Here is a 13,993-nt window from a genome sequence, read left to right as displayed (position 1 = left end):
GATTACAGTTTTATTATTGCAAGAAATATTTTTCTCAGCATCTGCTCAAATATTTTGATCCATTTTCTTTAGTTTGTTAAAGATCATTTTAAAGCAGTAAAAACTTCTGTACCCAATAAAAATAAGAAGAAACATCCTTTGTATGTGATTATGTCCTTGTTCCTCAATGCAAAAAATTTACTTAGCAGTGATTTTGTTGCAGTTTAGAAAAATATAAAATTAACTGAAAACCAGAAGAGGATTCTTTGGTCATTTTAGCAACAGAGCTTTACAAATACTTCAAGACAAAAGCATGAACTGATAAATGAGGTTAAACATAGCTGCATAAAAACACAAATGTCACCATCTGTTTGAATCCTTCAGTATCATTTCCTGGTTGATGTTACTGATAATTACATTCGTGTTAATGTTGATCAAAAGCTGCTCTCCATGAGATTTAGGTCAGAATGCACATCTTTAGCTTATTGTAAGGTAAATGTTGGTCCCTGACATTGATTTATTAAAACGTTATGAATTCAAAGTTTCTTTTGTATCACAGGAAGCCGTCGTCAGTGCCAACAAAGGAGAAGCCATTGAAGGCGTTGCTAGAGCTGGTGCTGGCGTTGAGTTCGGGGGTCCGACCCACTGAGTTAGGAACCATTTCTCTGGTAAACTCCGGATCAATATGCTGAGTGTCAGCTGGGCCTCTCTGAAAGAAGAATAGAGTAAATATGCAAGTACAGCTTACATAGCACATAAAATAATAGCCTGTAAAAATGCAGTAAAAGTAAATGAAAATTTAAAATAAGAAAGAAAATACACATATTTTGTATATAATAATACTAAAGCCTAGTTTATACTTCTCCGTCAGCTCGGGTGTGCATTGAAAGAGACGTTTACCTTTCAGAATTCTCCGTTGCCTGAGGAGCGTTGCAAAGCAATTCCCCTCCAGGACAACAGAGGGCGTAGCACTTTTCTGCCACCATTGTAATCACGTCTGTGGTCCACAAATGCATATTTACTAATGTATATTTGTATTGTGTTTATGTATTTCAGAGATTTATTAACACGGACAAATGTGTCCCTCAGTCTCTTCCATCTCTTCATGCAGTCGACAACTCGGAGCCCACGTTTCCCACAATTTCCTTCCACAAATTAAAAGTTTGCTGCACATCTCTGATCACCTTCTGTGAAGGTTGTATAAATGTTTGCATCATCGGACTTCTTTTGCGAGATGGTCTTTGATCTGCTCCAAGTCTGCCATTAGATATCCTCATCACTCCTTTTCTTTATGGTGGTGCCATTGATGAATTTAAAAGAAGTGGCGATTTGACCAAGCCTAGAATCTGGACCATCAGTTGCTGAAGCTAAATGATTTTGCTCTGCCTGTTGGTCTAGCCACGCTTTAATAGAGCCTCCGCAGCCCTGCACAGTCTGGTTCCGGTCCAATCACCGCGTTCTGTTTGGTGGGCGAAACGTTGCATCTTCTTCGACAGTGTATGGCAGACTGCCCAGTTGACTGACATCTGTAGCAGTGAGTATGTCACGTTGTTTGTTATCCATTTGCATGGATCCATAAAAATACTCATATCCATAAAAATTTGTTCAGTAAAAAATATTTTTTTCTGAATGAAGATTAATAGAATTGAAAGGCTACACATTGAAAGTGAAACAGCTCACCACGTTGGGGTTATAAGGGGGGGTGATCCTTTTGTGGTACAGGTCATCCCAGTTTATCGGAGTAAAAAAGGGATGGTTCTTTATCTCCAGCTGCAATTGAAGCAAAAACAGTTAAACTTGTTAATTTATTAATTAATTTTAATGGTTAATTTTAACCATTTATCTTTTGTAAACTGATTTCTTAATTGAAGCATCTTTTTTATTGCCATTTGTCTGAAATGATGAATTTTAAAATGACACACTCACAAAGTCAGCGATGGCCCCGAGGCGTCGGTGTTGGTCTTTCTGCAGAAGACCCACCAGCAGAGAGCAGACCACCTCTGACCTCCCGGCGGGGAGCGGCAGTGGCTTGTGGAGGATCCCATCATACATTTCACCAACATCACGGCTGTAGAAAGGAGGCTGAAGAGAAGTTAGGTTAGTACGTTATAGTGTAAAATGAAGAATTTATTCTGGGAAAAAAATAAATAAAAATTCTACACGTAACACCTCTTCAGGGCTTGATTTCAGTCTTATTTTAAGGTAACGCTGTCCAATAAATATGTAAAAATAGCAAAAAGAAATATTTATGCATTTATAATAGGGTGACCATGTTTCCATTTCCAAAAAAGAGGACAGGGGATCTGTGCCTATGACGTCTCACTATGGCAACGCCACACAAACCACGTTGGGACCCATTTTTTGGTAAGAGCTAAAATTAATATCAGATTCTGCCAATAAAAGGGCTCTAAAACAATTCATATGTTAATAATTGACATATTTATTGCAAAATCTAATTTTTCTGCTGCTTTAGTGCTGCAACAAGGTTGTATTAAGAAATTATTATACCTTTTGTTTTACTACAGCGTCGGTATGCTTCCTGTGCACAGATTATTAAGGATGCTTGTTTCAGCTGTGAGATTAGACGATAGGATCAATGAAAAAATAAGTTGTCACACACTCCATGGAAACGTTTAGAGAATCCACAAATAGCGGCTTTCAAATGGTTTTGTTACTTTTTGCAAGTTTAGAAAAGAAGCAGATCAGACAGCATGGCTGATCATTTAGTTTTTCATCTGATAATATTAGAACATGTCATTAATGTCTGAGGGGCTTTTACAAACACTGTATAACTAACTACTGGAAAGGGTGGGAATTACACAGAGGCTTCTGGGGGGTCCATTTATAGGGGTGGGGGTGTTATGTTTTGCCTTGGCCCCCAAAATGTCTTGAAACGGCCCTGGGTGTGTGACTGAGTTTTGAAGGCGATCTGAATTCTATCAGATGTATAAATATTACATGTGTATAACTTATTTTATACAGGTAAAAACGTGTAGTGGAGATAAATCTACCTACATTTTACTTTTCAACACTTTGTTTCGTTCTCTTGTTTTTATTTAACTATTTTCCTGTCCTGTCTGTCTCTCATCTTCCTGCATCTCCTCTAAACTCTCCAGAATAACTGCTGCCTGGATTCTTACTTTTTCACCTCATCTGTTACTTTTGAGCAGATCAAAGGGATCTCCTGACCGCAAAGCGGAGAGCGTGTTTCGATGCTGCGTCAGTGAGGTGAAATCACCGCAGCACAGGTGATGAGCTCCGCAGTAGCAGAGCGCTTCAGGCACAAATAAGACAGAAAGTAGAGAATATAAGTGGACATGAACAATCGTGGGTTAATGATAGTTTTTTGGTTGCGCCACTTTGAGAATGGACCGTGCGCTGGACGCAGCTGCCTGGAGCGCACCATCAGCGCTCTGCCGCTCTAGATGCTCTCTGCTCAAAAGAACCCCGGTACGCTGAGAGTCCATGAATGATGTAATATAGGTAGAAAACATTTTTCCGGCTCTCCCTGGATGTGTAGGATATCCAGCTCCCCCATAATTCGATCCCTGCTCCTGGATGAAAAACTGGACATTTTCGTCAATACAAGAAACCCCCCGAGACGCCCCGGACAGAGAGTGAAAAGTGGACATGTCCGGGGAAAATAGGACGTATGGTCACCCTAATTTATAAATATGTATGTTGATGACTTTAGATGGGAAATTTAAGCCAGAAAGAATTTGATCACATAGTCTGAATCAGTCTCAACAAATACCATCAGGATAAACAACTCATTACTGTTAAAGGTGCATTATGTGGAAATGAAGTAAAAATGACATCCTGTTGCAAAATTTGGTTACTGCTACCACTCTGAACAACTCTGGAGCTTTTTACTGGCCGTCGTCAAATTAGTTGTCGGCACTGCTGTATTAGCTCACAGGAGACACGGCAACCTCACACTCACTGATGGTAAAGAGTAGTTACGTCCCTCCTTCCTTTGTTTTGAAAGGAGAAAAACTGACAATCCTCACAGCCAGCTGGATATGAAATATGTTTCAGTTTAACCTTCCAAAATGACATTAGACTCTTTTGTGATTTTCTCAGTGTAAAATTCTTACTATATTCTTACATATTGCAATGTTTCCAAAAACATTAAAGTGACAGTGTATATTTTTCCTGGCGATAGGGGGCAGCAGATGCCTAAATCGTTGCAAGCAAGCAGTATTTTTGTGTTGGAGTAAGACCTTACCAATGGATGCCCATTAGGGTCAAAAAGCCCTGGAGAGTGCAAACTTTAGCTTTACCTTTCGTCACTGGCAACAAGTGAAGAGGTAAATGTGTAAAACAACAACATTTAAGAATGACAAAAGTTTTGTAATTGTTTGTTACAAATCACTAAATGCATTTTGACCTCATGGGCTCCTGTACAAGGAAACATAGCATCTAGTATGGCGTCGCCCAGAGACATAGACCCGCTCTCATGTTTTTAGACCTAATTTTTATGGTTATATGTTATGAAGTTGCCAATATTTTTCAACAACTGGGCATCATTTCATTCATTTTCAACAACATTTTAATGAATATTTCCAGAAAATAATGGTAAAAACTAAACATTGTGTCTATAGAATTTTTTGTAAATAAATGTGTTGAAACTCAACCACACACAAACATACCAGGCTGTAGATCATCTCATACAGAACTGCTCCTAGACACCACCAGTCCACCGTCCTGTCGTACGGCTCCTTACGGAGAATCTCTGGCGCCAAGTACTTTAGAAAGAGACAACAATAATTTAAAGAACAAATACAAGATTTTTTTTGTTTTTAATGTTGAAGCTGGAATCCATTTACAGGAGAAATTGGGTAAGTTGACTTTTAAAAAGCGGCTTTCTTACTTCTGGAGTGCCACAGAATGTGGATGTGGTGCCTTCAGGCTCAACACCCTCTTTACATAGTCCAAAATCTGTCAGCACCACGTGGCCCTGTGCATGCAAAGACACAAGCAATCACACGCCGCACCAAATACAAACAAAAGAATCAAGACTTCACTGTGACTCACCTGTGAGTCTAAAAGAATATTTTCTGGCTTCAGATCTCTGAAAGAAAAACATACATGGTCAACAACTGAGCTGACTTTTGGTGAATAAAGCAGATACAGTGATCCCTCGTTTATCGCGGTAGATGCGTTCCAGACCTGGCCGCGATATTTACAGTACAGCACATTCTCTTTTTGTGGGTAAAACTCAAGAAAAAAAATTTTTTTACTTGGTTTTTTACAGTTTTATTACAAAAAGTGCATTTTATGATGACATTGATGAAAAAAAAACAGGAATTTCTTGATATTTCGCATAGAAAAATACCGCGAATCGGTGAAAAATACCGTGAATCTGCGGATTTTCCTTGAATAAGGCTCCAAAGAAAAAATTTGCGAAGTCGTGAATCTGCGATAAACGAACCGCGAAGTAGCGAGGGATCACTGTATTCCAATTAATTTGTGTCTGACCTGTAGACGATGTTAAGAGAGTGGAGATAGCCGATAGCACTCGCTACTTCAGCAGCATAAAACCTGGCTCTGGGCTCTGAGAAACACCTCTCCCTCTGCAGGTGGAAGAACAGCTGAGGAGAGACACATGGATGACATCAGAATGTGAAATGCAACAAGAAACAACAACAACAATAATAATAATGATAATAATATATTTTATTTTAAAAAGCACCTTTCAAGACACTGAAGGACACTTAACAATAATGGAGATAAAACAGACCAAAAACAACATAAATATTAAAACACAAAGATGTTAAAACATTAAAAGATGAAACTAGAAGGAAGAGTTTTTTTACTGCCAATAAAACTGGCACAAGAAATGTTCATAACTTCACTTTGCGTTTTGGATATTTGCTCCAACTCTAAATCAGCCTCGATACAAGTTAGTGAAATCTCTTGTCTAAAAACTAAAGTAGTTTTTGTTTGTTTACAGGTTTTACTGTGCAACACGCACCTCCCCTCCGTTTACGTAGTCAAGGACAAAGTAGAGTTTCTCAGCAGTCTGGAAGGAGTAGTGAAGTCGAACCAGAAACGGGTGTTTCAGACTCTTCAGTAGCACATTTCTCTCTGCCATGATGTTCTTTTGCTAAACAGAAAGTAAAAACAGAAACTTTCAAATAGTTTATGTTGCTTCTTTGCAGCTAAATATTGTTATGTTTGCAATTAAAGTGAAAACACAAAGTTGATGTTTCCCAGTGCTACCTGCAGTTCACACAGTCAGTGTGTTTACAAGTGCATCTAAGTCAATCTAGGTTGATCTAAAGTAATAACTGACAGCTTTACAGGTTTACATGTACGTTAGAAAACCCTCAAATGAAGTTCATTCCACTCCGGTACAGTAGGTGGCGACATGCCACATTCTTCCAGTTAGCTTATAGCAACACAGATCGAAAACAAAACAAATATTAATTTACTTTTCTTGCTAGTGTGTGTATATGAAATTGTATGTATTTGAATAGTATGAAATTGATTAAATTATGATCAAAAAGCTTTAAAACAACAACATATTTAATTCAAGGTAAAATATATATATATAAAAATACAAGCTTTTACTTTGGGATCATATATTTGTAAGTGACTCCAGAGCAGTCAGCGCCTCCCCAGTCATGAACCTCGCAACACGTCACTGTTACACGTGTTATTTTGGGTGAATATTTTTAAAAGACCGCTTCCACGGACTCGTCACTTCCGGAGGTTACCAGTATCAGCTCAACGTAGCCATTCACATGCAGATTCAGTCGCTTTCCTACTGCATTATCAGGTTGCTTCAGCTTGATTAGAACCAGTTCGCCTTCAGCAAAACTGACATGTTTACATGTATTTAAAATAAACAACGTCAGTCTATTTAGGGAAAATGTTTGGTTTTTTGATGCGCATGTTGCCATCTAGGTCAGAATCTCATATGTCCCAGCCTGGATTCAGACCCGGGCCCTCTGAGTGCAAGTCGGGCATTTTGCTAGTGAAGCTACCGCTTTGACACCTATTATTACCTGAAAATGTTTCTATTACCAAAAATGGTGTTAAAACGACGATGGCACTCCAATAAATGTTTGATATTTTAAAATCTGAACCATTATTACTATATTTTTTGAGAAGACTATTTCCAGAATGAAAGTTGAAACTTCTTTTCTGGTTGTGAATTCCACGTCTTTCGCAGCCTTGCCATTGGACCAATGTTTGCTAGGTGTGTCTGATTTCTGTTAAACAAACACATTTATGTGTGGAGTTTGGCAGATAACAACTGAGCAGCTTACAAGTGAAACTCGCTAAGACATTTACCATTCTCCCGATTTCAGTAATGGCAGCGCTCGACTGAACTTGAGGGGAAGCAGTGCGGGCTACAGCGGCATTGCTCTACGTTGTCCATATATGATACTGCACATCCTGCCTTTGTGACAACATCAAAGCCAGAACTCAAGATCTTGTTTTTGAGTGTGCTTGCTTGTGGGGTGCACGTGGGCTGGTTGAAGAAGCCAAGAGTAATAAAACGATCCAATGTTAAATGTCAGCTTCCCGGCCAGTGAAATATCACTAGGAATTATATTATGAACATTTTTCCAAGTTGAAAAGTGGAAAAGCGAAAATTTCAGGTGATGACTCCTTTAAATGTAAGGAATAATATACATTTACTTTTAATGTAAAAACATTTAACAATTACATTCAGGCGACTGAGTTTAGTGGAACTAGCTGAAATAACTTGGTTAAGTAAATTCAACATTTCATTTCTAGAGTGTGTTAATGAGTAAAATGCAAAATCTGCCTTTCCTGGGCTTCCTATTGTACTGTATACAGTAAAAATTAAGACCCTAATAAAGGTTTGTAGAAACTGGTAGATATAAAAGCTCCGTAAAACCCGAAGACACGGTTTTATCAGACTTCAAAGGAGCATAAAAGACTGACGTCTACGCCCACAAGCACTACAGGTGAAGACAGGCTTTTGAATTTAGCGTTCAGAAAATCAAAAATGACACGGGGCAATGATGTTTGTTCCATGGGCCTTCAACAGTTTAGGCTAAGCAGAAAAGAGCCTTTCAAAATAAGAGGAGAATCAGTGTCTTCAATTAGATATTCTCTCCATGTTGTTCGACAAACACAGAAGTAACCGGGTTTATTTTCTGTGGGCTGTAAAATGTGTCCTTTGCACGTAACAAGCTGGAGATTAGATAAGATGCCGGTCGTGTTGAGAGGTCAGAAAATTGTTTACTAATAACTCCCAAAGATAGATTTATGCTCAGACACAAACACATTTCCTCTTATGTCTGCTTTCAGATTGATTTGGTTTTTTTTTATGGATTCAGAGAAAAACAAAGAAAAACTTGGATAGAAATACCTCTTTTTTCTTCAGGATGATTTTCTTCTGCAACACTTTGACGGCGTAGAATTTGTTGTCGGCTTTGAGCTTGGCGAGCAGGACCTGCATGATGGTTTTCTTGTTAGTGGTTTGTTTAGTAAATATTCAGTACCAGCATCACATCACACTGCTGTCAGGACATTTCAGCAAAGCAAAGCATGCGGAAAGGTGATCGGAGGAAACAGCTGATACTGAGAAAAAAGAGCTACGTTGATTAAAAGAAAAAAGTACTATGAAAGCAACCATGAAGAGTTAACTTAATACATAAAACACAATTAGGTTTGGAAGACAAGTAGTTGCTAAAGGATTAGCAACAGTGTTTAATAAAATACTACATCTTGGGAAATTATTGGGGAAAATGTTGGATCAGTTCTTGTTTTGTCCTAATAAACAATCAGATAATAAATCAAAGATTATCTACATTTTATTTTGTTATTATGTCTTTCTTTTGGCTTTCCAATAAGCACACCAGTGAGCTTGGGCCTCCTGAACAAACAGTCCACAATCAGCTGAGAAGAATAAGTCCCTATTTTTATAGGAAGCTAAATATTTCCATTAGAAGTTAAGGGAATCATGCGTGTGCTGCGTAAAGGTTTCTACAATTCAGTTATAACATGCATGTGATTAGAGAAGCTAAGATTTCAGTATGATGGCGAAAACAAACCTAAATCCAAATCAACACCATTCCTTGCAGGACCTTTGGTTAAAGGTTCAGCAGGACAACAAACATGACTATAGAGTCTTAAATAATTAAAATGTTAAAAAACTTTTGTAGGACTGACTGATGTTGAGGAAAACCATAAAACGTCTCTGTGAGTGGCACAGCTAATGATTAATAAAGCACACATATTGATAAAGGTAGTTTATTCTGTTATTTTCTCCCTTCTGTCACACAAGGTCAGCACAGAAAAGAATTACAGCATAGTAAATGATTAAACTACAAAAACTATTCATTTATAAGAGGCTTGTCGTTTAATCAGGAACAAATAAACTAAGAAACCTGCACAGAACTAGAGGGTTAACGAGAAACCTGCTGACATCTAAACAGGAGATGCAGTCATCAATAAAGAGATAAATAAGTAGTTGTTTCAGTTTTACCTTTCCAAAGGTCCCTTTACCAATGACAGCCAAGAAGTCAAAGTCTGTTGGTCTGGCACTGTACAGAGATAGGAGAAATGTGAGTAAATGTGGTTCATTTGCAGACAAAAAGACATAAAATTTGGAATTAAATGTGCTTAGGAACTACACTGTAAAACTGAAAAGTTGAATTTGCTTAACCAAATTATGTCACCTGATTCCGCTAGACGTAGTTGCTTAAATGTAAAGAGTAATATACACTGTTAAACTTTTTTCGTTAAATGTAAATGTATATTTGTCTTTACATTTATAACTGCAATAGCAAATATGGAAAATAAATTACCTTAAAACATTTTCACGCCTTGTTCTAATGTAGTATAGCTATGACTATCTTGTGGAGATTAAAAAATATGAAAAAAATTAATTAAGTAGTTGTCTTGCATTTGTCCTAAAACCTCCACCAATAACACATTTCAGACCGAAAGCAACCACTGGACCATCCGGTTGTTGGACTTGCTCAACTGCCACACTTGGGTCCTCCACACATTTGCATATTTAGCAACAAAACACCCCTGATGTGAGAGGTTTGTGTCTCAATAATATAAGAGTTGGACAAACAGCCGGCTAATACCACTTTAACTTCAGGACAAACTACCAGTCTCAAAATGAAAAACGTCATTTGAAATCACGGACAACAAAAGACGTTTGGACCTAGAAAACGGTACCTGGTGTTTAGCACTATCTCGTTTCCTCCAGTTTCGGAAGAAGTGCCTCAGGGAAGATACCCAAGAGGAAAGGGTGAGTGTTCCATGACCGTGTTTGAATTCAAAACCTAGCTTGTTTGCAGATTTGCTATAACACCTTTAAGTAACGAGGTTTAGTGGAGCCAGTTGACAACTTGGTAAATTCAACATTTCCTTTCTTAGAGTGTACTATATGTAGTATTTATATACAAGTACAAAAAGAGACTGTAGATCTAGATCACTGTCTGTACAACGTTTGGTTTGGTTTGCCAAATAGAAGAAAGATTGTTATTATAATGCACAACTAAAGGACACTGAGGTGAACTAGTCATACACGTGGTCCAAGGTTAAGTTAAAGTCCTCGAGGTCATGAAAGAATCCGTTCACAGCTAGACGTCTCTCACTTCAGTCAGTGTTAAGTTTAATAAATGTCCACGGCCGCCCCTCTACTGTTTGTTAAAGATTATCTTAAGAAGTCAGAAGGTTCATGGAAAAGGGGTTTTGTAAACAGATGATACAAAAGCTGAACTTCCTAAAGACAAAAAGAAAAAATATCACTGCATTCCAGGACAAGACCCTCGGCAGAGAAGATTTTAATGGATCACTAAATTCTGATGAATACAAAAAACTTGTTCATAAACCGAGATTCGATAAAAGGTGACTCACGGAGCCGGACAACAGCCCTGAAGGTAAGACAGGAATTCTATTAGGTCAAAACTTTTTTATGGAAGGACCTGTTTTCCTGCAATATTAGGATCTGTTCTTTTACCGGTAAAGGGCCGAAAACCCCAGATGTTCTATTCAAACTGTAACTTCTGTGACGTTCCAAACAACATTTATGCAGAAATGTTTACACGTGGGCTAATCCATCTGAGTAAACATCAGCCTGAGCACAACTACTGACTGTGGGTTTGCTGAAGGTCCCAAATTGACATCGTCATGAGAAGAAGGGGATGCTGATCGCAACTGGAAAAAAAACACAAGATTACTTAAAAGCCAACAGGAAATACACACGTATGTCATTGACACTGATCATAAACTGCTTCTATTAAATAAGAAACACTTATTAACTTCTAATCCTCTGCATTTAAGGCATCCATGCATCCTTGACTCGCAGATTAACTAGAATAGCTAAATTTTGATATTACATTTGTTAATAACTATAAAATTCCACATGATGTGAAAATGGCAGTGCTGGAAAGGTTTATAACTAAAGGTTGCATCAGCCACTTTAACATTTATGAGATTGATGATCTTTAAAACGTCAGCAAAGAACATTGGTGTTGCCTCCATTCAGACTAGCCGTTAGCTCATCAGTCTTCTAGAACGTGTGCTTTTTTTCTGAACAGAAGTCAACTGATGCTGTCCAAACTAGGCCAAATAATAGTTATTTATACATTTTACAACGAAAATCACTTCAAAATGTCATGAAAGTGAACAAATCAGGCTGCAGAGTTTTAAGACAAAAAAGGGAACAAACACTCACATTACAGTGTGCCATGGTTCTTAAATTCTGGTCTCTCTGAAGACCCACCAGGAACATCAGTGTTTGACCAACCTGTGGGAGGAGAGCAGACATTTAGGACTCAAACATGTCCTACAGTCGTTTCCTTATTTAGCCGATTTCTTCTTGCTGCGTTTCATTTTGGCAAAATCAGCTGCTGACTGCGGTATTTCACACCCCAAGGATCCAAATGATCGGTTTCCGTGGAATGAAATGCTGACAAAACAATGAGGTGCATTGTGTGAGTAATAGATAAACGTGCAAATGCATTGTTCTCATTGTGGTCAGTGTTTATAAAGTCCCAGTAATGGTACTGACTCTCTGAAGACAAAAACTAGACACCCCCAAAAATAATAATTATCGTGTGTGTGTGTGTGTGTGTGTGTGTGTGTGTGTGTATGCATGTGTGTAAAGCGAAACGGAAATGAACATGTTTATATTTAAAATATTGTTTCTTTTTCATCTTTACTGAAACACAAGATCACATGTTTACGTCACACACACACACACACACACACACACACACACACACACACACACACACACACACACACACACACACACACACACACACACACACACACACACACACACACACACACACACACACACACACACACACACACACACACACACACACACAACAAAAGCCACACTAATGATGTTTTTTTCCTGAGGAAGTCCAGCTCTGTTTATCTGTTCTAAAGCAGACATGCCGATACACATGATCATGACATCATCTGTGTTGTGAAAGCCCAAATTTTTTGTCATTTATAAAACATACTACATTTTATATTTAATCCACTTTTAGACTATTGTTTCAAATTTGCATGAACCCTCTCAGGCTCAAAATAAGTTTGATAAAAGGACGAACAACTAAGTCCTTCAGGGCGACTTCTGAGTTAACAAATGCTCATGAAATACGTATGTGGAGTAACCAGGTAGGTAGGTTTTAACTGTTGCAAATCCGCAACGCCTGCCTCCAGAGGGATAAACTCCTTTCTGCCCTTAAAGAGGCTAGATGGAATATTAGGATTAGTATGTTCATCAAAAACCTGCCATCAGGTGGAAAAAGTTAACTCTATTCCTTTATTTTGATTAAGAATTGCATATAGTTTTATACACTTACATAGTTTAGGGAAAGATGTAGCTCGACAGGTGGATTGGTGCTGCATATGCAGTGATGTGGGCGTTATGCCTGTCTGTCGTGGTGAAGAGAGAGCTGAACCAGAAGGCAAAGCTCCCGATTTACTATTGGATCATCGTTCCTACCCTCACCTATGGTCACGAGCTTTTGGCAGTGACTGAAAGAAGGAGATCTCGGATATAAGCGGCCGAAATGAGTTTTCTTGGGTGTCTGGGCTCTCCCTTTATAAAACAGTCTAATTTAAACATTAGTAGGCTTTTTCTTTGCTTGCTGTCAAAGTGGGGTGTGAAGGTGCCATAGGAGAACAAATAAAATCAAAAGCTCAGAGTGTTCTGGCTGCCAGCAGCGTCAGCCTCATCAGAAGCTTTGCAAATGCCTCCAGATACCAGGAAACACTGGACAGGGCGTTCTGTCAGCAGATAATGATGTAAATAAAGAGACGCATGCGCGATCCACTGAGACGGTGTTGTTGTTCACAACATCATTTGTTTAGGTGTTATTAGCAGGTCAGGGGAAAAAGTGACAGGAATGTGCCAGAGCTGCATTTTCTTTAACAGATAAAAGTTAACTAGTTAACTGGACTTCTGTAACCTTGCAGATCCTTTACTTGCACCCCAAAAACCTAATTGAAAAATAAATAAATAAATGAGGAACAAAATCCAACAGTGTCTTTTTAATGAAATTTAAAAAATAAAAGGGCATTTTTATTAAAAGACATTTAAATTAGTATTCATAGATTTTTAATAAATATTAACAACGTATCACTTGTCAGTTTTGATCAGATTTTTTTTTCCCCAAACATTTATTCAAGATGCAAAAGAGAGTTTGTAACTAACAGGATATAAAAAGATTTAGAAAGATCTGAGTAAATTCTTACAAAGGCAATGTAAAAACACCACAGCTGTACAGACTAAAGAGCGGATCTCTAGAGAAGAATATGAAAAAGAAAATAGTTTTCTTACAAATGAATGGAAAGGTGTTATCTTTAGTTGGCTCACCTGAGTGCAGAGAGGCAGGAGGACATGGACGTGATGGCGGACAGCTCAGCTCAGGACCCAGACTTCTACCAAGACGTCCGCAGGCTGATGTTTACCTGAGCGACGCCTTTTGGTTTAAAACACAGCGGAAGGTCAGCGCCTCGACTTCAGGGCAGCAAATCTTTGATGGAA

The 13,993-nt window shown here is 38.3% G+C and overlaps 1 protein-coding gene across 2 annotated transcripts; it reads right to left on the bottom strand.

The window, feature by feature from the left end:
• Window positions 1-388: 388 nt before the first annotated feature.
• Window positions 389-13,982, bottom strand: sgk2a (serum/glucocorticoid regulated kinase 2a). Of its 2 annotated transcripts, none has more exons than XM_070545181.1 (13): window positions 13,823-13,982; window positions 11,660-11,731; window positions 11,078-11,139; window positions 9,452-9,509; window positions 8,333-8,416; window positions 5,957-6,088; window positions 5,461-5,573; window positions 5,017-5,053; window positions 4,853-4,939; window positions 4,632-4,727; window positions 1,906-2,061; window positions 1,660-1,749; window positions 389-688 (listed from the first exon to the last, which is right to left on the bottom strand). In XM_070545181.1, exons 2-13 carry the CDS (start codon window positions 11,714-11,716, stop codon window positions 533-535), a joined length of 1,128 nt encoding a protein of 375 aa, XP_070401282.1. In that variant the 5' UTR covers window positions 11,717-11,731; window positions 13,823-13,982; the 3' UTR covers window positions 389-532. The 2 variants fall into 2 exon arrangements, with proteins under 2 accessions (XP_070401282.1, XP_070401283.1); XM_070545182.1 differs by lacking the exon at window positions 389-688 and adding an exon at window positions 1,245-1,505.
• Between the last annotated feature and the right edge of the window lie 11 nt (window positions 13,983-13,993).

This window comes from Nothobranchius furzeri, chromosome 15 (assembly GCF_043380555.1).
Source record: "Nothobranchius furzeri strain GRZ-AD chromosome 15, NfurGRZ-RIMD1, whole genome shotgun sequence".
NCBI lineage: Eukaryota > Metazoa > Chordata > Actinopteri > Cyprinodontiformes > Nothobranchiidae > Nothobranchius > Nothobranchius furzeri.
The sequence above is the reverse complement of the archived record's forward strand: the minus strand, read 5'-3'. Positions and strand labels throughout refer to the sequence as shown.